Source organism: Vulpes lagopus, chromosome 3 (assembly GCF_018345385.1).
Source record: "Vulpes lagopus strain Blue_001 chromosome 3, ASM1834538v1, whole genome shotgun sequence".
NCBI lineage: Eukaryota > Metazoa > Chordata > Mammalia > Carnivora > Canidae > Vulpes > Vulpes lagopus.
Genome location: NC_054826.1, coordinates 113,566,276 through 113,589,412, shown reverse-complemented (window position 1 = coordinate 113,589,412; position 23,137 = coordinate 113,566,276). Strand labels below are relative to the sequence as shown.

General features: G+C 37.6%; 1 protein-coding gene across 4 annotated transcripts in view; it reads left to right on the top strand.

Annotated features, from left to right (window-relative positions):
• REXO5 (RNA exonuclease 5) overlaps positions 1 to 23,137 on the top strand; it is a 48,062-nt gene that overhangs the window by 2,699 nt on the left and 22,226 nt on the right. For 3 of the 4 annotated variants that reach the window (XM_041747508.1, XM_041747510.1, XM_041747511.1), the window contains exons 3-14: positions 3,055 to 3,167; positions 4,849 to 4,975; positions 5,381 to 5,437; positions 6,024 to 6,120; positions 10,308 to 10,451; positions 14,062 to 14,150; positions 15,092 to 15,207; positions 17,638 to 17,776; positions 17,921 to 18,015; positions 19,604 to 19,706; positions 21,242 to 21,345; positions 22,081 to 22,201. In XM_041747508.1, coding sequence (XP_041603442.1) covers positions 3,055 to 3,167; positions 4,849 to 4,975; positions 5,381 to 5,437; positions 6,024 to 6,120; positions 10,308 to 10,451; positions 14,062 to 14,150; positions 15,092 to 15,207; positions 17,638 to 17,776; positions 17,921 to 18,015; positions 19,604 to 19,706; positions 21,242 to 21,345; positions 22,081 to 22,201 — 1,305 coding nt within the window. The remainder of the gene's footprint in view (positions 1 to 3,054; positions 3,168 to 4,848; positions 4,976 to 5,380; positions 5,438 to 6,023; positions 6,121 to 10,307; positions 10,452 to 14,061; positions 14,151 to 15,091; positions 15,208 to 17,637; positions 17,777 to 17,920; positions 18,016 to 19,603; positions 19,707 to 21,241; positions 21,346 to 22,080; positions 22,202 to 23,137) is intronic. The other variant, XM_041747509.1, reaches the window with a different exon arrangement.

Genomic DNA, 23,137 nt, shown 5'->3' with positions numbered 1-23,137 from the left:
CTGACGTGGGATTCGATCCCGGGTCTCCAGGATCGCGCCCTGGGCCAAAGGCAGGCGCCAAACCGCTGCGCCACCCAGGGATCCCTGTACATGGTTTTGATCTGTCGCATTCTTGTTCTCTTTTTCTCTAAATTTGATAGAGATGCTTCCTTGTTAAACTTGTAATTCATTTTTGTCATTAGTATGAACTCATTGCCTATTTCATTCAATGGGTTATTATCCATTACTATATTTATTTTGATGCTCAAAATATCCCATATTTGAGCATTAAGCTAGCTTCTGTGTTCTTTGGACATGACCTCATCATTCTTTGAGCATTTCCTTTCTATTTTGGCACAAAAAAGGTATTCTAGGCTCATCTGTGCTTTTCCTGCCCAGCCCTGAAATTGTAATTTTTTTTCTGTAATGGTAGGTTCTCTTTAGGAGAGAATGATATTTAAAATCTGGGTACTAGATGTGCTCAGTGCTATTGGGATGTCAGTACTTCCAAAAGAGAGCTAGGAAATACATGTTTATATATCTGTATACCCATATATACATACATGTTTACATTTATATATTTTTCTATCCATACTTGTTAAAATCTCTACTTCTCTATTTCCACAAGGTTCATTCTTGTTTTCTCTTCATGTTTATAATTTCCTTTTCTTTGACACCCCACAATGGGCTCTCCTTCTGCATGTATGCCTTGGGTTCCTTCCCTTAGTCCTAGCTCTTTCCCTCACTTTCCCCTAGCTCTTTGCCACATAGACCCTACATACCTCATTCAGTCTCACTTACCAGTCTTATATTTTTTATTGTAAATATAAATTGGTATTTTCTTTCAGGAATTAATAGTATTTGTCAGAATTAGATAGTTGATCCTTGAATAACATGGGGGATTGGGGCACCAAACCACCATCTACTGTCTCTGCTCTGTGCGGTCCAAAATCCATGTATAACATTTGATTCCCCCAAAACTTAACTACTTATAGCCAGAAACCTTAGCAATAACATAAACAGTTGGTTAATACATATTTTGTAAATTACATGTGTTCTATACTATATTCTTTAGAAAAAGTAAGCTACAGAAAATGTTACTAAGAGAAGCATAAAGAAGAGAATACATTTACAGTACCATACTGTAAATGTATTTACCAAAAACAATCCACATATAAGTGGATCTGCACAGTTTAAATCTGTGTTGTTCAAGAGTCAACTGAACTTATTTTGACCAGGGACTTTATCCAGAGTATTTATCCACGTACATAGGGGTGTTTGAAAGGATGTTCATGATATTTATAATTAAAAAAACAAACACCATCAATAGGGGATTTTTTTCATAGAAGTTGTGAATGTGAGATAAATTTAGAGAATGAACTATTAAAATTGGTGTTTGTTACATTTAACTGATTTTTGCAGGGAGGGAGGGGTGCAGAGTTGGTTACCCAACAGAAACAGAATACTGTAATCCTTTAGGGGCAGTATAGTACAGAGATGAAGAGTTAGCGCTTTGGAGCCTGTATTCCAGTCTTTGTTCTACCACTTCCATTCTTCTATTTCTTTATGTAAAATAGGGATAATGGTACTAGCCACTTGAGAAGACTTGTAAGGGGACACCTGGGTGGCTCAGTGGTTGAGCATCTGCCTTCAGCTCAGGGCATGTTTCCGGGGTCTTGGGATCAAGTCCCTCATTGGGCTCCCTGCAGAGAGCCTGCTTCTCCCTCTGCCTATGTCCCTGCCTCTTTCTCTCATGAATAAATAAATAAGACCTTTTAAAATAAAAAGAATACTTGTAGGAATTAAATGACTTACTAAATTAAAGTGCCAAGAACTGTTAAATGACTAATTAATAGGTGCTCAACATTAGCTTTAAAAACTCATGGGAAAAATAGGAATAATATCTAATGGTTATTAAGTACTTATGTCAGTTTCACTACATTGTACTTGTATTACCTCGTTGGTCTTCCCAATACTTTCATGAGGTGGAATTATAATTACTCTGTAGATGAGGAAATTGAGTCTTAGGTTAAGACACTTAGCCAGATGGTAGAACTTGGTTTTTGAACTCAGGTAGTATGACTTCAGGGCTTAAGCTCTTAACCAGTCTACTCTGCTGCCTCTCAGATCAAAATGAAAGTTGTCTAAGTACAGGTGACTTATTTTCTTTTATCTATTGTCTTTATCTTACCTTTCTCTGTTACCTGACTCTTTTCACAAACATGAACTTGCTTTACTTTAATAACCAAATATAAGTGCAAAACTCCTATATACAGGAGGGAGAAACTTTAGTGAACTCCATGTTTCCCCCAGAATAATGTCAGACTCCTTAGCTTAGACCCCAGCAATCTATGATGTGACTCCATCTTCTCTGAAATCTCCACTGCTCTGCAACATGCCTTCTTGGCTGCAGCCAAACAAAACTGCATGTTCAGACACAATGTTCCCCCCTCAGCTGACTGACAGATTATTTTCAAGACCTTGCCAGTATTTTCAATCAGTGAAGCTATCCCCCAAACTCTAACCCTCAAGGCAGTTAGCCTCCTTTCTGCTACAGCTTTATAATAGCATTGTATTGGAATTAACCTATTTCTGCATTTTTCTTCCCTTAGTAGAATGAACTTGAGAACATGAATCGTGTTTTATTCATTCTACTATCCCTAGCACATAATCAAGTATCTATAATAAGATTCTGTATCAATATTTATAAACATTGTGTTAATAATGTCATATCACAGGTTGTTTTAGACCTTCATTTACAGTTAATAGATCCTTCTTTATGTTTGCGTATAATTTGCTTTGCCTTGTTGCTGTTCTCAGTAATCCTAATTTTTTTAAAAGATTTATTTATTTATTTTAGAGAGAGTGTGTGTGTGTGTGTGTGTGTGTGTGAGCAAGGGAGGGACAGAGGGAGAGAAGCCAACTTCCTCCTGAGTGGGGATCCTCATGTGGGGCTCAGTCCTAAGACCCTGAGATCGTGACCTGAACTGAAATCAAGAGTCGGAAGCTTAACTGACTGAACCACTCTGGTGCCCCAGTAGTCCTAATTTTTAATGCCCTGATTTACCTTTGCAGAAAGCCCGCTTATCTGCCATTTTATTTGCTGAAAACTGTGAAGTAACCCATGACCAGTTATGTGAATTGCTGAAGTATGCAGTTCTGGGCAAATCCAGTGTTCCTAAACCCAGGTATGAGATAAACTTAAATGGTGAGGATAGACCCGAGGTTTCAAACTAGTGTCTAGAGGGTCCTATATTTCCTTAATTGACATTACTTGTTTGCCATACAGAATGTCTGAATTTTTTTTTTTTTTTGAATTTTTTTTTTTTTAATGAAGGGGAGGGGCAGAGAGAGAGAGGGAGAGAGAGTCCCAAGTAGGCTCCATACCCAGTGCAGAGCTGGATATGGGGCTCAATCTCATAACCCCAAGATGATGACCTGAGCCAAAATCAGGAGTTGGATGCCTAACCGCCTGAGCCACCCGGGCACCCCTACATTTTTTTTCTTTACAGGAATTGCCAGCATTTGAGAATTCCTTTATTAAAATCCAGATACTTGGGGATCCCTGGGTGGCTCAGCAGTTTAGCGCCTGCCTTCGGCCCACAGCGTAATCCTGAAGTCCTCTCTGTCTCTGTATCTCTCATGAATAAATAAATAAAATCTTAAAAAAAAAGAAACACCCTTTTAAAAAAAATCCAGATACTTTATCTCTTCTGGTTCATTTCCCTTATTTACATTATCTGTCTGACTGCTTTTTGGATTGCAACCCTCTTGGGAGCTTCCTGGGTGTAAAGTGAAACCTGCCCCACTTACTTGGAGGGCAGGGAGAGACTGAAGAAAGAGGCAGGCCACTCCAGGTTGGTAAGTGGCAGTTTTAATAATAAGTGAAGGGAACTTACATACAAGGCTTGTCTTAGACAGGAGGAAGACAACTGGATACCTATACCTGTTTGCCAAATCTTTAAAAAGTTTATCTAGAAGCTTTAACTGGGTTCAGTCATGAACCACGCAGGTATTTTCACCACCACATAACTATCTCAAGGCTATGTCCTTGGAGCAGTCTCTGGGATCAGGAAAAACAAGCAGACTCCACATTCCAAGGACAGAGGAGAAGGGAGTAAGGAGCTTTCAGGTGCCAGGGTCCAGCTGAGAGGTCAGCTGGCATTCAGGTCTTTTCAGTGACCTTTCCCAACACCATTTAAAGGTATTTTGATTTGTAACCCCTAGTGGAGACCCAATTTAAATTACATGATCATATGTTAAGAGTTCCAGTTTATCTTTTTCGTTCCTTTTACATTAAGGGGCAAAGAGAATTTTACTATTCTGATATCAATGCCATTGTTAAATGTCTAATGAAAATTGCTTTTGTATATGTACCAATAAAAAAGTTTTCAAAACTTTTCAGTTTTTCAGACATATCTATCAGAGGGAGATTGCCTAGATAACTGAAAAGCAATCTTCCTCATTAGCAAGTATTGCTGGTAGTCTGTCAATTTATCTGAAACTGGCTTTCTTGAAACCAGTCATATGATTACTAGCTTAGAAAGGACTCAGCCACTTGGGATCTTGAGGATATGCCTTTGTAAAATGAGTTTATTTCCAATTTAAAACAAATAATAATAGGACTTTGAATTTGAATGCGTTGTGTTTCTTTTGGTATCCTACTTGATTTGAATGCAATAAATAATTATCTCAAGAGATCTTTATTTGAATTCTGTGCAGTAATAGCTGTTCTTTGCCACGCAGTCATTGAGTGATAAACTCCATTAACTGTTGCTCACTGTTCTTTTTCCCCACACTTCCCTTTTGTATGTCTACAACTGACTTGATGGTATCACTTTTAGCTGTATCGGTTTGATTTTTCAACAGCTGGTGCCAGCTTTTTCACCAAAACCACCTGAACAACGTAGTGGTTTTTGTACTGCAGGGAATGAGCCAACTACACTTTTACAGGTTCTATTTGGAGTTTGGATTTCTCCGAAAGGCATTCAGACACGTAAGTATTAGGGCGTGAGTTGAGTCCTCTCACCCAGAGACTAATGCACATCTCAAACTATGCTCCTTAGCAATCTGATTGAGCAAGCAGTAGAGGTTATAGAAAGCAAGAAAGATTAAGATTGAGAGATCTCTTGTTGAGATTAAGATTTGCCTTTGATTTTCTTTGATAATTTAGGCAAAACATTTATTACCAGGTTGCAATCTATATGTAGTATCCAAGGTGATGATATCCTACTTTATTTGGGTTCTGATGTTTTCAGAAATTATATACTTTACATAAATTCTGTGTTTTTTGGTCTCTTGATTACATCATAAGATTGGACATCCTTAGAACAGCATCTGGAGCTGAATAGCAGCTGTTATCTTTGGAAGAGGCAGCTGCTCTCCATTTTCCTTCCCATAGCCATCTCCATTCTTTATTGGACATTTTCATCCATTTACCCTTGAGGGATTCAAGTTGGTGAGTCCGAATCTTGGGTCTCCATTTTCTTTTTTGCTTTCATTTATTAAAGGCTACATATGTGCTAGGACCTACATCAGTCATTCTGTGTGCATCATCTTTAATTCTCACAGTAGTTCTGTGAGAGTTAAAAATATCTTCTATATGGAAGGAAACTGAATAACTTGTCCAAGTTATAGCCAGTAAGTGGTAGAGCTAGAATTTCAGTGCAAGTGAGCCTAAGGCTGGAGTTCTCAACCTTTCAGCTTTGTTGTGTCCTAACTACCTGGCAAGCTGTCTACTAACATAATAGATACAGAAAAATATATAAGGGACATCTCTGTAATATTTGTCTTTGTTTCCAATGTGTAATCAGAGAACAAAAGAAAATTTCTAGGGTAGGATAAAGGTAGCTTCATTTACTTCGTTACTTTTATTTTTTAGATTACCTAATCACTTTTACACATTAAGGAAAAAAGTCCTCATTTTGCAATACAAAAAAGTCCAGACCTTTCATAGCACTGAGCTGACAATAAAAGTGCAAGTCTTTGACAATATTTTAACTACTTGTAAGAATTTTTATAAAAACTTGGTTATGTATTTTCAGAAATTCCGCTTGCCACCTCCATCATCTAATTTTCTAGCTGATATCATTGGACTGAAAAAGAAACAAGCAACATGGGATCAATCCAAAATGGGGGAAGGTATGGCTATGATTCTGGTTTGATGATTTGCTCATTCTGAAAGATACTATAGTATGCTTATTAAGTGGATCTATCAGTTACATTTATTCTTGCAAACAACTAAGCTCAATTTTAACTACCTTAAACAGAAAAGCAATTTTTTTGAAAGAAAAAATGGGTAAGTACCTAGGAGAATAGGAGAGCAGAAACCATAGCCAGTATTCATACCCTAGAAACCATCTGGTTAGGTGAGATAGCAAAGGCTATCCCTGCATATCACTAACATTGAAGTCTTACAAATTACTGTGAATAATTTTTAAACTGGACCTTTGTACCCATGAGTGTACAGAAGGGAAGGAAGAGCTTGCCTTTCTTTGACTAATGTCAGGAACACCCTTAATGCTACTCACAGTGGGGAATAGGCAGAATGTTTAAATGCTGGCAATCTAAAAGAGAAATATCCATGACAGCAAATGATGTGTTGTATCCATGAGTAAGTTGTAGTTAATCTTCTGTTTTTGTAGGGGGTTAAGGAGGTAAGTGATGGAATATAAAAGAACTTAGCTAGAGTTCATTAGACATAGTAAGTATTGTCCACTGATGCTTTTTTATGTGTGTTCAGAAATAATTGAATAAACTGAGGGGACATGAAAAAGTGGTGAGGAGTAGCCAATGATTCCTTCCTGTCTCCTAGGGCTGTGCTTTCTATTATCCTGTCTCAAAGACCTTGAACTCCTTTTATTTGCGTTGTTACCCTCTTCTTCCACTAGATGCCTGTATCTCACCTGCCTCTATGTTTGATTTTACTTCTGTATTTTAAATATCTTTGAGTAGGGGATCCCTGGGTGGCGCAGTGGTTTGGCGCCTGCCTTTGGCCCAGGGCACGATCCTGGAGACCCGGGATCGAATCCCACATCAGGCTCCCGGTGCATGGAGCCTGCTTCTCCCTCCGCCTGTGTCTCTGCCTCTCTCTCTCTCTCTCTCTCTCTGTGACTATCATAAATAAAAAATAAATAAATAAATATCTTTGAGTAAATAACAGAGTAGTCATTTCTAGATTCAAAGCTCATGTAAAGACATAGCATTGCAGAAGAAATCATCAGGAAAAAAAGAACTTTGATATGGCTGAAGAATATAGATTGTTGGGGATAATTAGAGGAGGATGGGTTGGAATAAGAGCAGGTAGTGGTAAGAGACGAGGCTGAGAGAGGTAGGTTAGAGCTATGTCCTGCAGGCTGTAAATGTCATGCTAAGGTTTAGATTTTAATCTGTAGACTTTGAGGAATCAGAGGATTATGGCTATTTCTCTATCCTCTTAGGGATTTCACTTTGTTTCCCATCCTAAGCATCAGAGTCCCAAAGTGTAGTCTGTAACACTGATCTTCCTTCATTTGAGTCTTTCTTTCAAAATATTATGTCTCCCCAAGTTGATCTATCACTCTTCTTTGGATAACTCCTGTATCTTTATCTCTAGATTTGATGTTCCAGAGTTCAGACTTGCATTTTCACTGGCCTGCTGGATGTTGCTATTTGGTTATTCCCATCTTCCCAGTCAGAGCATAGCTAAAAGCATTTTTCTCATCTTTAAATAATGTAACACTGTCCTGTCTTCAAATCACTTTTTCAGTTGGTATTATTTTTCTCTAAGACAATAGTCTTGAATTTTAGGATTACTTTTCTTTTGGCTCCTCATACCAATCTGTATAGCTCATTCCTTTTGCTTCTGTGAATATCTATTCATATGTCACTTTATCAGAGAGACCTTCCCTAATTATAAAATATATGACAACCACTTTCCTGCCCCAGTATTCTCTCTCCTCTTTACCCTCCTTTATTTTTTTCCGTAGTCCTTATCCTTACCTGACATATATTTGTTTATTGTCCATCTTCCCAACTAGAATTTTAGTTCCATGGAGAATTTTGTTGACTTTGTTCTCTAGTGGCTAGAACATTGCCAGACATAGAAGTACTTAGTAAATATTTTGTTGACTGAATTGAATTATTCTATCACTGTGTTCTGTTCTTCTTGGGTACTGTTTCTTTCCTATATCCCTTTTCCTTCATCCTTTCCACCATCTTGATTTCTGCAGAACCTTCTCATTTCTTTATCTACTCCATTTTCCACATTACCTTTGAGGTAATTTAAGATCTTTCTTAAATACTTTTTTGTTATGCCATTTCCCATCTTAGGAACTTTCTGTTGTTTTCCATTATGTATTGAATGATGGACTGGAATCCAAACTCTTGATCCTGGCATTTGCAGTGGTCTACAATTCATTTTTATACACCTCAACCTTGTTTCCTACACTGTTCTCCTACACAAACCTTTTTTTTCCCCTCAGTTGGTCTAGGCACTGCCATCTATACCAAGTTTGCTTTGTGCATTTCTGTTTTACCTGGAATCACCTCTGTTTAGTATTTTGACTTTTTTAGTTACAAGGACCAGATAGATACTCCAATCATCTTAAATGAGAGGGATATTAAAGGATGCATGTAGACTAGAAAGCCCTCTCATGACATCTCTGCTTTCTGTTCGCTTTTAACTTGTCAGTTCTCTGTATTCCTTAGTTTGATTCTGGAAGCAAGTAATCTGATCAGTTTAGCTAATTACCATTGTTCTTTTTGAGCATCTCTTAACCAAGAATATCAACTTATTGGTCTGCTTATAGATGGGTCTTTCTCTCTCTCTCTTACTTTCTCAAAGATTTATTTAGAGAGAGAGCATGAGGGATCCCTGGGTGGCGCAGTGGTTTGGCGCTTGCCTTTGGCCCAGGGCGCGATCCTGGAGACCCGGGATCGAATCCCACATCAGGCTCCCAGTGCATGGAGCCTGCTTCTCCCTCTGCCTGTGTCTCTGCCTCTCTCTTTCTCTGTGACTATCATAAATAAATAAAAATTAAAAAAAAAAAAAAAAAGAGAGAGAGAGCATGAGCAGGGGGAGGAGCAGAGGGAGAGGGACAAGCAGACTCCATGCTGAGCACTGAGCCAGATGCAGGCCTCAGTCCTAGGACCATAAGATCATGACATAAGCCAAAATAAGAGTCAGACACTCAACCAACAGCCCCCCAGGGACCCCTAGATGGGTCTCTTTTAAGTTGGGTTCCCACTCTTCAGTTGGTAACCACTCCTGCTTAAAGAGTAGGCTGATGCTTAAGTGGCTAAGGTTGGAATAGATTTAGCTGGAATGGGCTGTTAGGAGTGGCAGGCACTGTAATGGACAGGTCTAATATACCAATCTTCTAAATTCTGCTTTTTCTTTAAGACTCAGCAGCTAACCTTTTCCTCTGTTGAACCATCTTTCACCACCCCAGTGTATTATTCTTCCTTTCCATTCTATAGCTTTTATTATTATAACCCATTTGACACTTATATTCTCTTTGTGTCCCTATAACTAATTACATACAAACTCCTTAGTTGAGGCTGGGTTTTGCACATCTTTTGATTTTCACTGTGCTTACCTGACACAAGGTTTAGAAATATGTCCTCTGGGCAGCCCAGGTGGCTCAGCGGCTTAGCGCTGTTTTCAAGCCTAGATGTGATCCTGGAGACCCGGGATCAAGTCCCACGTTAGGGTCTCTGCATGGAGCCTGTTTCTTCTTGTGTCTGTGCCTATCTCTTTCTGTCTCTCATGAATAAATAAAATCTTTAAAAAAAAATGTCCTCAGGCATCTTCACTGTGTTTACCTGACATAGGGTTTAGAAATATGTCCTCTGAGGTTTCTTTTTTTTTTTTAAGAGTTTATTTATTCATGAGAGACATAGAAGCAGAAGACATAGAGGGAGAAGCAGGCTCCATGCGAGGAGCCCAGTGTGGGATTCAATCCCAGATCCCAGGATCATGTCCCAAGCCTAAGGCAGACGCTCAACCCCTAAGCCACCCAGGCATCCCTTCCTGTGAAGTTTCTTAAACACACATTCCTTTTATTTTTAAAATTCTATTTTATTTATTTATTTTAAGATCTAGCGGCAGAGAGAGAGCATGAGCACAGGGTGGTGGGGAGAGGAATGTGGAGGAGCAGAGGAAGAGGGACAAGCAGGCTCTGTGCTGAGCATAGAGCCTGATGCTGGGCTTGATCTTGACTCTGAGGTAACAACCTGAGTCAGAATCAAGAGTTGGGATGGTTAACTGACTGAGCCCCCCCCCCCCCCCCCCCAGGTGCCATTTCTTAAACACACATCCTGACTTTTAATGGTCCTTTTCGTTTCAGGGTCTTTACCTTCTACCAGTTCAAAAGTCAGAGTCAACCTGCAGAATGACCCTATTATTCAAAAGTATGGCTCTAAGAAAGTGTGCTTAACCAGATGCCTTCTCACAAAGGAGGAAATGAAAACATTTCACTTTCCATTACAAGGTTGGTTTAGATTTAATCTGATATTGGTAACAATATCAGAATATGTAAGTTTATTTGTAAGTATTACTATTGGAAGTTTTTTTTTTTTTTTGACTGCTTTCCAAATGACTTAATCCATATTTTACTTAATAAGGAAACACTAAGTGCAGTGTTTCCTAAGTGTAGATGTGTACCTTGATTGGTAAAGTGATGATTTCAGTTAATACATAAACATGACCTTAAATATCATTGAAATCTTCTGTGAGAAAGTTATTCCTTTTTCAGTTTTCTTCTATTTCTTCTTAGTATATTAAAGTCAGTATGTTTTTAACGCTTCTCTAATACTTCCAGTCTTCCTCTTACCCCACCATACCCCGTCTTCATTTACCTCAGTGAATAGAACAGGTCTGCGCTCAGAGCCTTGGTCAGTTATGTAGCAAGAATTTAACGAAAATGCTTTAATTTCATTTTATTTTCTTTATACCTTTTAATCATAGTAATGTTAAATTTCTTTAAAAAAAACACTTATTGAGATATATAATTCACCCTTTTAATATAACACGATTCAGTAGTTCTTAGTGTATTTACATAGGTTTACAACCATCACCATAGTCAATTTTAGGATACTTTCATCACTTCAGAAGAAACCGTATACTATTATTTTTCACACGACAGCCTTACCACCCCCAGGCAATCTCTAGTTTCTGTCTGTGGATTTACCTATTGTAGATATTTCATGTTAATAGAATCAAACAATATATGGTCTTTTGTAACTGGCTTTTTTCGCTTAACATAAAGTTTTCAAGGTTCATCCATGTTGTAGCATGTGTCAGTACTTCATTTTTTTTTAATGTCTTTTCCTTTTATTTTTTAAAGATTTTATTTATTTATTCATGAGAGACACCAAGAGTGGCAGAGACATAGGCAGAGGGAGAAGCAGGCTCCCTGCAGGGAGCCCAAGTGTGGGACTCAATTCTGGGATCACGCCCTGAGCCAAAGGCAGATGCTCAACTGCTGAGACACCCTGGTGTCCCTTTTCCTTTTATTTTAAGTTTAATTTTAGTAAGATTAAATATAATTTAGTTTTAGGGGGTGTCTGGGTGGGCTCAGTCAGAAAAGCATGAGACTTGGATCTCAGGATTGTGAGTTCAAGCCCCATATTGAGTGTAGAGATTAAATAATGATTATTAAAATACATATATATGTAAAAGAAAAGAATTTTATACATACATAAAACTTAGTTTGAAAATACTGTGTGGCACCATCCATATATGAGAACTCATATCTTTCAGCTTATTCTACTTATTATAGCCTTATATTTTAATTTTTTAAAGATTTAACAAGCAATTATTTTTTATTGAAGTATAGTCATCGACATACAATGTTACATTAGTTTTAGGTATACAGTATTGTGATTTGACAGCTCTGCAGTTGATGCTGTGCTCATTAAGTGTAGCTGCCCTCTATCACCTTCATTTTCATTCAAATGATATTCTCTATATGGACATACAATATTTTATGTATTCATTAGTTGATGGACATTTAGGTTGTTTCCACATTTTGTCTATTATGAATAAATGATACTGCTATGAACATTGAGGTACAAGTTTTTGTCTGGATATATGCTTCCATTTTGGGGAGGTATATACCTAGGAGTAGAATTGCTGGGTTATATGGTACCTGTTTAACCTTTTGAAGAACTATCAGACAGTTTTTTCAAAGCAGCTGCACCATTTTATATTCCTTCCAGCAATGTATAGGGGTTTTAGTTTCTGTACATTTTTACCAACAATTGTTATTCTTTTTGATTAAATCCCTTATAGTTGTATGAAGCAGTATCTTATGATTTTGATTTGCATTTCTCTGATGGCTGATGATATTGAACATCTTTTTATATGCTATCTATAAAATGGGGTTAATAGTTAATATATCCTGGATTGCCATGGGCATTAAGAGTTAATGGATACAAAAGTGCTTAGCATGGTGCCTGACTCATAAGTGCTTTTGAAAAAGTTTTCTTTCTTTGTAAAAGAAAGGAAGAGAGAGAGAGAAAGAAAGAAAGAAAGAAAGAAGAAAGAAAGAAAGAAAGAAAGAAAGAAAGAAAGAAAGAAAGAAAGAAAGAAAGAAAGAAAGAAAGAAAGAAAGAAAGACTCCCAGATTTAGGGATGTCTTCTTTTCTGGTCTAGACCATATTTTGATTCTTGTAATTAGTGGCAGTATCAAGGTACCATGACAAAGAAACTGGTCAAAGTTTCTCAAACTCCACTTTGTTCCTTGTCATACAAGATGTAGGTATTTTTACTGTTTGAGCCTTTGTGTGAAGGTAGGAATCTTTTCAGTGGTTCAGACACTTTGGGGGCCCTGAATGTGCCTAGTTATTGACTAAAGGGACACAGTGGAGGGGGTACCTAGCTTCTAGATGGGCTCCTGTAGGGAATTTTCAGGCCATGAAGTCCAGAAAATTACAGGCATGTTTCTGAACAGAGATCTCAGAGAAGTCTGAAGGGTAGAATTGGGTGCAGAGATACATGTGATGAATGTTACTTAACTTTTTGCCTACACTGAAGTCCTTTTAGATCTCTACTATGGTGGAATCTCATTCCTCCTTTTTCTTTATTTAGGAAAGAAAGATGCTATATGCAGTTTTTGCATTATTGTATTCATCCTTCTTTAGTGCCTACAATGAAAAGGTCCAATGATGTAGGATCTAACCAGATTTTTTTTTTTTGAGTGAGTGTGTGCATGCACACAAGGGGAAGGGGTGGGGGATGGGGGGAGAGTGAATCTTAAGCAGGCATCCAGCGTGGAGCCCAATGCAGGGCTTGATCTCACAATCCTGAGATCATGACCTGAACCAGAATCAAGTTGGATGCTTAACTGACTGAGCCACCCAGGTGCCCCAGCTACAACTGAGTTATAATTTTTTCTACTAAGGAGGAAATACTGTTATTTGGGAACTGCCAAGAAGTCCAGGCCCTAGTATCTCTTTTAACAGCAGCCTGTAGTATTATGCCAGAATATAAAAATGAGCAGATGGAACAAAACTTGAGGACAGACATTGTTTCTTTTTTAGTTTTTATATTTCAAGCGTCTAATAGAGAAGGTGTCCAGCAAATGCGGTATTTCAGTTTTCTCTTGGTGAATGAATCTAAGAGTGATATTTATCATCTCTAGTTTTAAAGGCAAATATATTTATTTATTTATTTATTTATTTATTTATTTATTTATTTATTTATTTATGATAGGCATAGAGAGAAAGAGAGGCAGAGGTTCAGGAGGAGGGAGAAGCAGGCTCCATGCCGGGAGCCTGACGCGGGACTCGATCCCAGGACTCCAGGATCGCGCCCTGGGCCAAAGGCAGGTGCCAAACCGCTGAGCCACCCAGGGATCCCCCGGCAAATATATTTTTTAAAGGTTTTATATATTTATTCATGAGAAACAGAGAGAGGCAGAGACATAGGCAGAGGAAGAAGCAGGTTCTCTGTGGGGAGCCTGATGCAGGACTCAATTCCAGGACCCAGGGATCATGCCCTGAGCCGAAGGCAGATGCTCAACCACTGAGCCACTCAGGCATCCCTAAAGGAAAATATTTTATTTATATTTATATTTTATTTATTTATTTTCCTCCTAGGGTGTCCTGATTGTGCAAACTTTGTACCTACCAAATGTAATGGTTCTATAACAGACAACAGTCCTCTCTTTGGACTTGACTGTGAAATGGTAAGTACTACTTTTGATGTTTCAACTGGAGGGTTAGTAGTAGATGATTTCTTGAGTCTAATGCATCAGTGAACCAGTGCATTTAGTTCCAGTATTTTAGTTTAAAGAACTGAAAGTATACCCTTTTACTCACATTTTAGAAAACTTAGATATATACTCCAGGATGAAGAGTAAATATCACAACTTTTTTAACTAGTTGTTATATTTAACCAAATCTCTGTCAATTAGTATAAGTTTACCCCTTCTGTCTTTTGAACAGGTGTTTTGTTATTGTACCCCTAAAGACTCTAACTCAGTGACCATTGGTTTGGCTTAGTTTTACACATTTAAGATCAGAAGAATTTCCCTCAAGCTCCCTATGGGTTTTACTTTGTCTAATCCTTTCAAAGACAGGGCATCCCCTATCAGTACTCAGGTACCAGTCCCTCATTTCTTAATAGAGTGGCTAAGAGCTAAAGTTTTAGAGTCACATATCAGGATATGTATCCTGGCCTTGCCTGTTAATGGCTTTGTCACCTTGGACAAATTCCCTAACCTTTCTCTTTGAAGTGGGGATAATAACAGAGGTACCTCATCATGTTACTGAATTAGTATATGTAGAATGCTTAGTATTGCATTAGATAATAGAGTGCACTAATAAAAAAATTAGTTTCTAGTAGTACTCAGCTAATAGTGCGATGTTGTATACACACTAATAAGTGGTAAAATAATGGTTGATATCATTTCCATCCATCATCTTGTGCACATCCTTTTCAGAGCAATTATATGAAATGTCCAGCAGTCTTCCTAGCTTTAATTTCATTCATACTGGACTCTAGTTAGCAAAGGCCATTATGTTACTGGGCCCCCAGTAGGTTACAGTCAATGGCAGTTGAGATGTGAATAATGGGAGGAAGCAGTCTTCCTCAGTTTAGCAGTCTGACGATGGCCTGGTCTTTCAGTGTGTCACATCCAAGGGGAGAGAGCTAACGCGCATCTCACTGGTTGCTGAAGGAGGCAGCTGTGTTATGGATGAACTTGTTAAACCTGACAACAAGATTCTGGATTACCTTACCAGGTATTTTGCAACTTGCCTTCTGCCCTCCCTAGCACTAGTAGACTAGAATGGGATGTGTCAACAGGAATAGTTTGTAGTTTCTGTGTAGTTAGGTATTATCTAGTTCTGTATTATCAAAGACAAGGCTGGGGAGCACAACTGTAAATTTTAAAACTGAAATTGCACAATGTCAGTATATAAAGTATATAAGTATAAGTATATAAGTATATAAACCCTTCTTGTTCTCTAGTCTTCCTATGACCTTAAGTAAGCAGAATATTATCTTCCTGGTTTATTTTTTTTTTTTTTAAGATTTTATTTATTCATGAGAGACAGAAAAAGGCAGAGATATAGGTAGAGGCAGGGTCCCTGCAAGGAACCCAATGCAATCCCAGGATCCCAGGATCATGCACTGAGATGCTCAAAGGCAGATGCTCAACCACTGAGCTACCCAGGCATCCCTATCTTCCTTGATTAGAGTCTGCCAGTTGTAATCATTATCTAGCAACTGTCAGAGACCTGGAGCTTTGCTCTCTGAGAAGACCACATTTGAAAAATCTGCAAATCATCATTTGGCAGTCAAATAATTTAGAGGTTAAGCTGCCTTGACTTCAAAAACCAAACAAAACAAAGTTTTTCCATAATAGAAATTTGAAGCTCAAAAATTTTAGTCTGTCTTTTTAAAGATTATCATGTAATTTCAGAATGTACATATTATAGTGATTAGGCAAAGAAAACCTGGTATAACACTACTCTTGAAGTTGTATCTATAGATTCAAGCTTACTTATCCACAGAGAGTCCATGATAGTGATAAACATTGTCCTATTAGCAGGCATAATTAGTATTCTTAGGGAACAGTCATTTGTGGGAAAGATGTATGTATAAACATGTTTATCACAATATTTCAAAAAACATGGGAGTACAAAGATACAGATGCAGTGAAACGCGGGGACACCTACACCCCGATGTTTATAGCAGTAATGTCCACAATAGCCAGACTGTGGAAGGAGCCTTGGTGTTCATCGAAAGATGAATGGATAAAGAAGATGTGGTATATGTATTCAGTGGAATATTACTCAGCCATTAGAAATGACAAATACCCACCATTTGCTTTGATGTGGATGGAACTGGAGGGTATTATGCTGAATAAAATAAGTCAATCAGAGAAGGACAAACATTATATGGTCTCATTCATTTGTGGAATACAAAAAATAGTGAAAAGGAATAAAGGGGAAAGGAGAGAAAATGAATGGGAAATATCAGAGAGGGAGACAGAATATGAGAGACTCCTAACTCTGGGAAACGAACAAGGGGTGGTAGAAAGGGAGGTGGGCGGGGGGTGGGGGTGACTGGGTGACAGGCACTGAGGGGGGCACTTGATGGGATGAGCACTGGGTGTTATGCTATATGTTGGCAAATTGAACTCCAATAAATAATAGAAAAAAAACATCGGAGTATAAACAGCTGAAAGTAGAGGATTGGTTAAAATATATGAAATCCATAAAACAAAATACTCTAGCCGTTTAAATGGATGTGTTGAAGTAGAGTTACGATGTGAAAGCTTGTTTATGATGTATGGCAAATGATAAAATCATGTTATAAAGTAACATGCGTTATGACTGTATTTTTATAAAAATAAAATACGTACATGGGAGCACCTGGGTGGCTCATTTGGGTAAGCATCCGACTTGATTTCGGCTCAGGTCCTGATCTCAGGTTCCTGGGATTGAGCCTTGAATCAGGTGCCATGCTCAGCCAGGAGTCTGCTTGAGGATTTTTTCTCTCTCTCTTTCTCTTTTGCTCTCTCTTTCTAAGATAAATCTTTAAAATATATATACATACATATACATGATATATGTATCAAAAAATATGAGAGGCTATTTACTAAAATGTAAAAAGTAATCTCTGGGTTGTGGGATTTGGGGTTACTTTAAATTTCCTCTTTGCAGGGCAGCCCAAGTGGCTCAGGACCTGATCCTGGAGATCCAGGATCCAGTCCCACATCTGGCTCCCTGCATGGAGCCTGCTTCTCGCTCTGCCTGTATCTCTGCCCCTCTCTCTCTCCCTGTGTGTCTCTCATGAATAAATAAATAAAACCTTAAAAAAATTTTTTCCTATTTGCTGATCTGTATTTTCAAGCTTTTTATAATGAGCATATATTAATTTTTAAAAATATTCTTTGTGGGGATCCCTGGGTGGCTCAGCGGTTTAGTGCCTGCCTTTGGCCCGGGGCGCGATCCTAGAGTCCTGGGATCAAGTCCCACGTTGGGCTTCCGGCATGGAGCCTGCTTCTCCCTCCTCCTGTGTCTCTGCCTCTCTCTCTCTGTCTATCATAAATAAATAAATCTTTAAAAAAAATAAAATAAAAATATTCTTTGTGAAATGACTTTTCAGGGAGGTAAACCTATTAATAACATCCTCGCCTGTCCATTTCTCTTTTTTTATGAAAGCTTTTCAGGAATCACAAAGAAGATTCTTAACCCAGTGACAACCAGACTCAAAGATGTACAGAGACAGTTAAAATCACTGCTTCCTCCTGACGCTGTGTTAGTGGGCCATTCCTTAGACTTGGATCTCAGAGCACTGAAAGTGAGTATCTGACTTAGTGTTTTCAGAATATATGCCTTTTCCATTTATTTCAAATCTAAAGTCTTGGGTTCTTCTGTTCCCCCATCCCACTTGTTTTTTCCTTTAGCATAGAATGCTACTTATTCTATTCTCTTTCCTCCTCAGATGATACATCCGTATGTTATTGATACATCATTGCTTTATGTCAGAGAGCAGGGCAGAAGATTTAAGCTAAAGTTCTTAGCCAAAGCTATTTTGGGGTAGGTTTTTTGCATATTACAATACTGTCCTGACAAGTTGCATATAACTTAGCATATATTATTTAATGCATATTGCAAAATTCATTGTCTCTGCTCTCCTTAGTCTGTAAATATTATTCCTTTCATTTCTTACAAATCCTGGGATCCTAATTCCAGAGAAGTATGACTTAGAAATGAAATTATGGAAATACAAAGAGGGGTTTACATTCACAACTGAGAGTTGATGGATAGAACTAGACAGGGAGGGACAGAAAAGTTAACCAAAATTTGAAAACAATAATCCTGTAGAATGTATCCTATTATGTACAAACACATGCATAAAAATGTTCATTATAATATGGTTTTAAAACAGCCCCAAACTGCAAATATTTTACATAATACTTTGTTATTAATAGAATGTGATGGATCTGTATGTGCTAATATGGAAACTCTTAAGGAACTACTGAGAATAAAATGGAGATGCAGAACAAGATCTGTATATACCTAGATATCCTGTAATCTATGACATAGGTTACATTTAGATAAATTTATAGACACAAACATATGTACTTTTGTAAGGTTTTTAAAAATGGTCAAGAAAAGAGTTAAGTACCTATAGATACTTGCATGCAAATATAAAATTTTGTAACTTTAAATAGTAGCTACATGTAAAAGAATGAGGCAAGGGTTTGGCTGGGGAGTGACCAGAGACTTTATTGGGTAGCTTTTTGTCCAGATGATATGCTTGCTGTAGACAAAGCCATTTCTAATCATTGTATATTGTCAGTGCCTCTCACTCCAGGTACTCTCCTGGCTCTTAGGAGTAAGGAATCTTGATTGTTGTGATAAGATCTGATCAGATTGCTGAAATTTTACATGTGACCAGAATATTTGAAGTGGTTGAAAGAACCTATCATTGAAAATACTGTTGAGTAATATTCCATTGTATACATAAACCACATCTTCTTTATCCATTCATCTTTCGATGGACACCGAGGCTCCTTCCACAGTTTGGCTATTGTGGCCATTGCTGATAGAAACATCGGGGTGCAGGTGTCCCGACGTTTCATTGCATCTGAATCTTTGGGGTAAATCCCCAACAGTGCAATTGCTGGGTCGTAGGGCAGGTCTATTTTTAACTCTTTGAGGAACCTCCACACAGTTTTCGTATACAATGGAATATTACTCAGCAATTAGAAACGACAAATACCCACCATTTGCTTCAACGTGGATGGAACTGGAGGGTATTATGCTGAGTGAAATAAGTCAATCGGAGAAGGACAAACAGTGTATGTTCTCATTCATTTGGGGAATATGAATAATAGTGAAAGGGAATATAAAGGAAGGGAAAAGAAATGTTGGGAAATATCAGGAAGGGAGACAGAACATAAAGACTCCTAACTCGGGGAAACGAACTAGGGGTGGTGGAAGGGGAGGAGGGCGGGTGTTGGAGGGGAATGGGTGACGGGCACTGAGGTGGACACTTGACGGGATGAGCACTGGGTGTTTTTCTGTATGTTGGTAAATTAAACACCAATAAAAGTTAATTAAAAAAAAAAAAAAAAAAGAAAATACTGTTGAGTGTGTCAGTTTTATCTTGACCTTCCAGGAAGGATATACAGTGTCCAAATAGACTTGGTCATGATGCCACAGAAGATGCTAGAACAACCCTTGAATTGGCTCGGTATTTCCTTAAGTATGGCCCAAGGAAGGTTAGTATCTTTGACCTGTATGTTTGCATTTCTTAAAATTATGGAACTAGAACGGATAGTCACAGACCAACATTTCCTATTCTTACCTTTCCTTATAAAATAGGAAGTGTGATTCAAGCTGAGCATTCGGAATTAAGACCTGTATGAGTAGCATAATGTAGCAAAGTATGTAGTCTCTGAAATTGAACTTCCTGTTTTTAAATAAAGATGGTACAGGTGCGCCTGGCTTATTCAATCAGTGGAGCATGTGACTTGATCTCAGGGTTGTAAGTTTGAACCCCACGTTGGGTGTAGAGGTTAGTTTAAAATCTTAAAGTAAGAAGAAAGATAGTACTATGTTTAACTATATAATCTGGGTCAATTTCTCTGAAGAATTTCAGTTTCTACATCTGTAAAATGGAAACATATTTCTCTGGGATATTGGTGAGGGTAAATGAGATATCTTATATAAAGCTGTTAGTACAGTGCCTTGAATGTATTAAGCACTATAATATATGGCTCATTGTGTGCTGATAATTGTAATAATTTTTAATAATCCACATAAATTTTTGCTCTTTTAGGATGGGAGGCACATACCATTGTTTCAACAGCAGTTCAATGGGTGTAGATTAGAACAGCACATAAGGGAGACCTTCTTGAAGGAAACAGTTTCTTACAGACCTTATTACAATGCATTCCAATTAATTAGATTGTCCCATTGCATGATATGTTCTATCATTACTCCACTATGAAATAAATTTTATATGCAGAATCATAAATATCCAAAATAGAATTTTGTCTCACAATAGTAGAAAGACATTCTAAAATGTCTTACTGTACATATAAATAATAGTTTGTGGCTCACTCTACATTGCAACTCCCAAGTGGTCTCCCACTTTATGGAAGAAGAATAAACTGGTTTTTTATAAGTCAATGAACGGTTTTTTTGGTTTTTTGGTTTTTGGTTTTTTGATGTTGCTATAAAAGCCATTACTTTATAATTTCCAAAAGTTAATGTTCACAGAGAAGTAAATTTTAAGTGACTAAGTGGGAGATCAGTGATGAGCCAAAATTGCCATCCCCTTATACTTAGCCCTACTTTGCCCTTTCCCATATTCATGTAACAAGGTCAACAGTTGGTAACATATGCCATTCTTAGCTAAATGGCCAGAAACCATCTGGTAGCTGTTGAAGCCTGCCTGGGACTGTGGCACTGGCAGAGCCACTGTCTGTGGAAGTAGAGAACACCACTCAAGTGGGTTTTTCTTGGATTTTTTTGCTGTCTGTTTTATTATTTTTTTTTATTTTCTTTTAAAAGATTTTATTTATTTATTCATGAGAGACACAGAGAGAGAGGCAGAGATATAGGCAGAGGGAGATGCAGGCTCCTCATAGGAAGCCTGATAAGGGACTTGATCCTGGGACTCCAGGTTTATGCCTTGAGCTGAAGGCAGACGCTCAACCGCTGAGCCACCCAGGCATCCCTGTTTTGTTTGTTTTAAACCTCAGATGCTTTGCAGGAAATGAGATGATTTTTACCACTTGATTTTCTTAAGATTGCAGAACTAAATCTGGAGGCACTAGCTAGTCACCAAGAATTGCTAGCAACAGGCCAAGAGCTAAGAAATACAGCAGAAGTAGTTCAGCAGCCAAACACAAGGTAATATTTTTATTTCTAAATAAGAACAAAACAAATAAGAGTATTTAGTTTCTTATTTACCAAACCTGGGAATTCTTTTTTTCCTTTTTTGAGTCTATTGAGAAATGTTTACCAATAGTATGAGTAACATTCTACTATCACAAAAACCATGGAGAGAAAAATAGCACCTTCCACTCTAAATCGTATGTATTTATTTTTCTTATTTTCTAAATCTAGTAACTGGTCTAAACTCTTACCAAAAAGGAGGACATTGAAATACAGTGAACCTAAGTAGCATTAGGGGAGATGATAAACTAGTGGATGTTTTGATTAGACAAGTCACCTTTGATGTATTGCCCAGATTAGGGAAAAACAAAAAACAGTCTTGGAAGGAGTTCATCTACACACCATAATAAATGTGTCAGATCCTTAGAATATAAATTTGTTAGAGAGCTTTGAGTATTTTTCATGTTTATCCTTAACTTCCCCTAAATATAAAACAGTACTGTCCAATATGACTTCTCCAGTGATGGAATTGTTTTAGATCTGTGTTTTCCAGTAAGGTCCACACAGTACAGGATGATGTGTGACTAATGTGTATTGAGAAACTGAACCATAATTTAATATTAATTTTAATTTTAATGGACACATGTTGTTAGTGGCTACCTTATTTAGACAGTGCAAGTATAGAGAAGTAACTCTTAGGTTAGGAAAAACTATTGTTCTTCCCTTGATCTCTTCTACTTTTTTTTGCAGTGTTTTAGAATGCTTGGACTTAATGGGTCAGAAGCTCCTTTTCTTGACCCGGGAACCAGAAACTAGTGAACTTTCTTCAGCTAGAAACTGTGAAACTGTTAAGTGCCTTTCAAATAAAGAGGTGAGTAACTTGTCTGTTTGAATGTTGTGCTCAAAACAGGGGAATGTATCCCTTGCAATTCACACTAAGTGTCAAGCTTTTTTTACATCAATAATCCCGGCTACCATTATCAAGTCTGGTTTTTGTCTCCCATCTTATATGGAGCACTTTTAGTCCCAGTTATTTCACAGGAGCAGAACTGTCAGCTGCCAGTGTCTGCTTGCAGAGCCTACCTTTGGCATTGCACACCACTTTGGATTTCTGTTCATTATCTGGCATAGTGAGATATTTATCTTGGTTTATAATATGATTGTATTTTTTTAGTTTTCTTAAATTTTACATATTACTCCTGTATGCATAAAGTTGAAGGGATGTATTGCAGCATGCATTTATTAGGTCATCTTGTTCAGAAGATCTCTCTCTACTTTTTTATTTTATCTGGAAAGGATTTCAGACTTACAGAAGACTTGCATGAGTGGTGACATAAACCTTCTATCCAGATTGTTCATCTGTTAATGCTCTGCCCCATTTGTGTATATTCTGGCATGTTTATGCTCTCTTGCTATTTCTTTCTATATTCCTGTTTCTATATGACCTTTTATTTTCAAAACCATTTGATTATCAGCTTCTTATATCATGGCTCTTTTCCCCTGATACCTCAATATATATCTCCTGAGAATAGAAATATTCTTACATAACCATAATAGACTTCAGTAAAGTTAATATTGATAGAGTATCTTTTTCAAATTTCATCTGTATTCCAGTTTTCTTAGTTGACCCAATAATGTCCTGTAGCATCTCTTTTTCCTTCAGAACAGTATCTAAACTAGGATGAAATATTGCATTTAGTTGTCCTATCTTTTTAGTTTCCTTTAATCTGGATACATCCCTCGACCTTTCTTTGTGTTTCATGACAATGGTAGTTTTTAAGTAATACGTGTTACATGTTACCCTGAA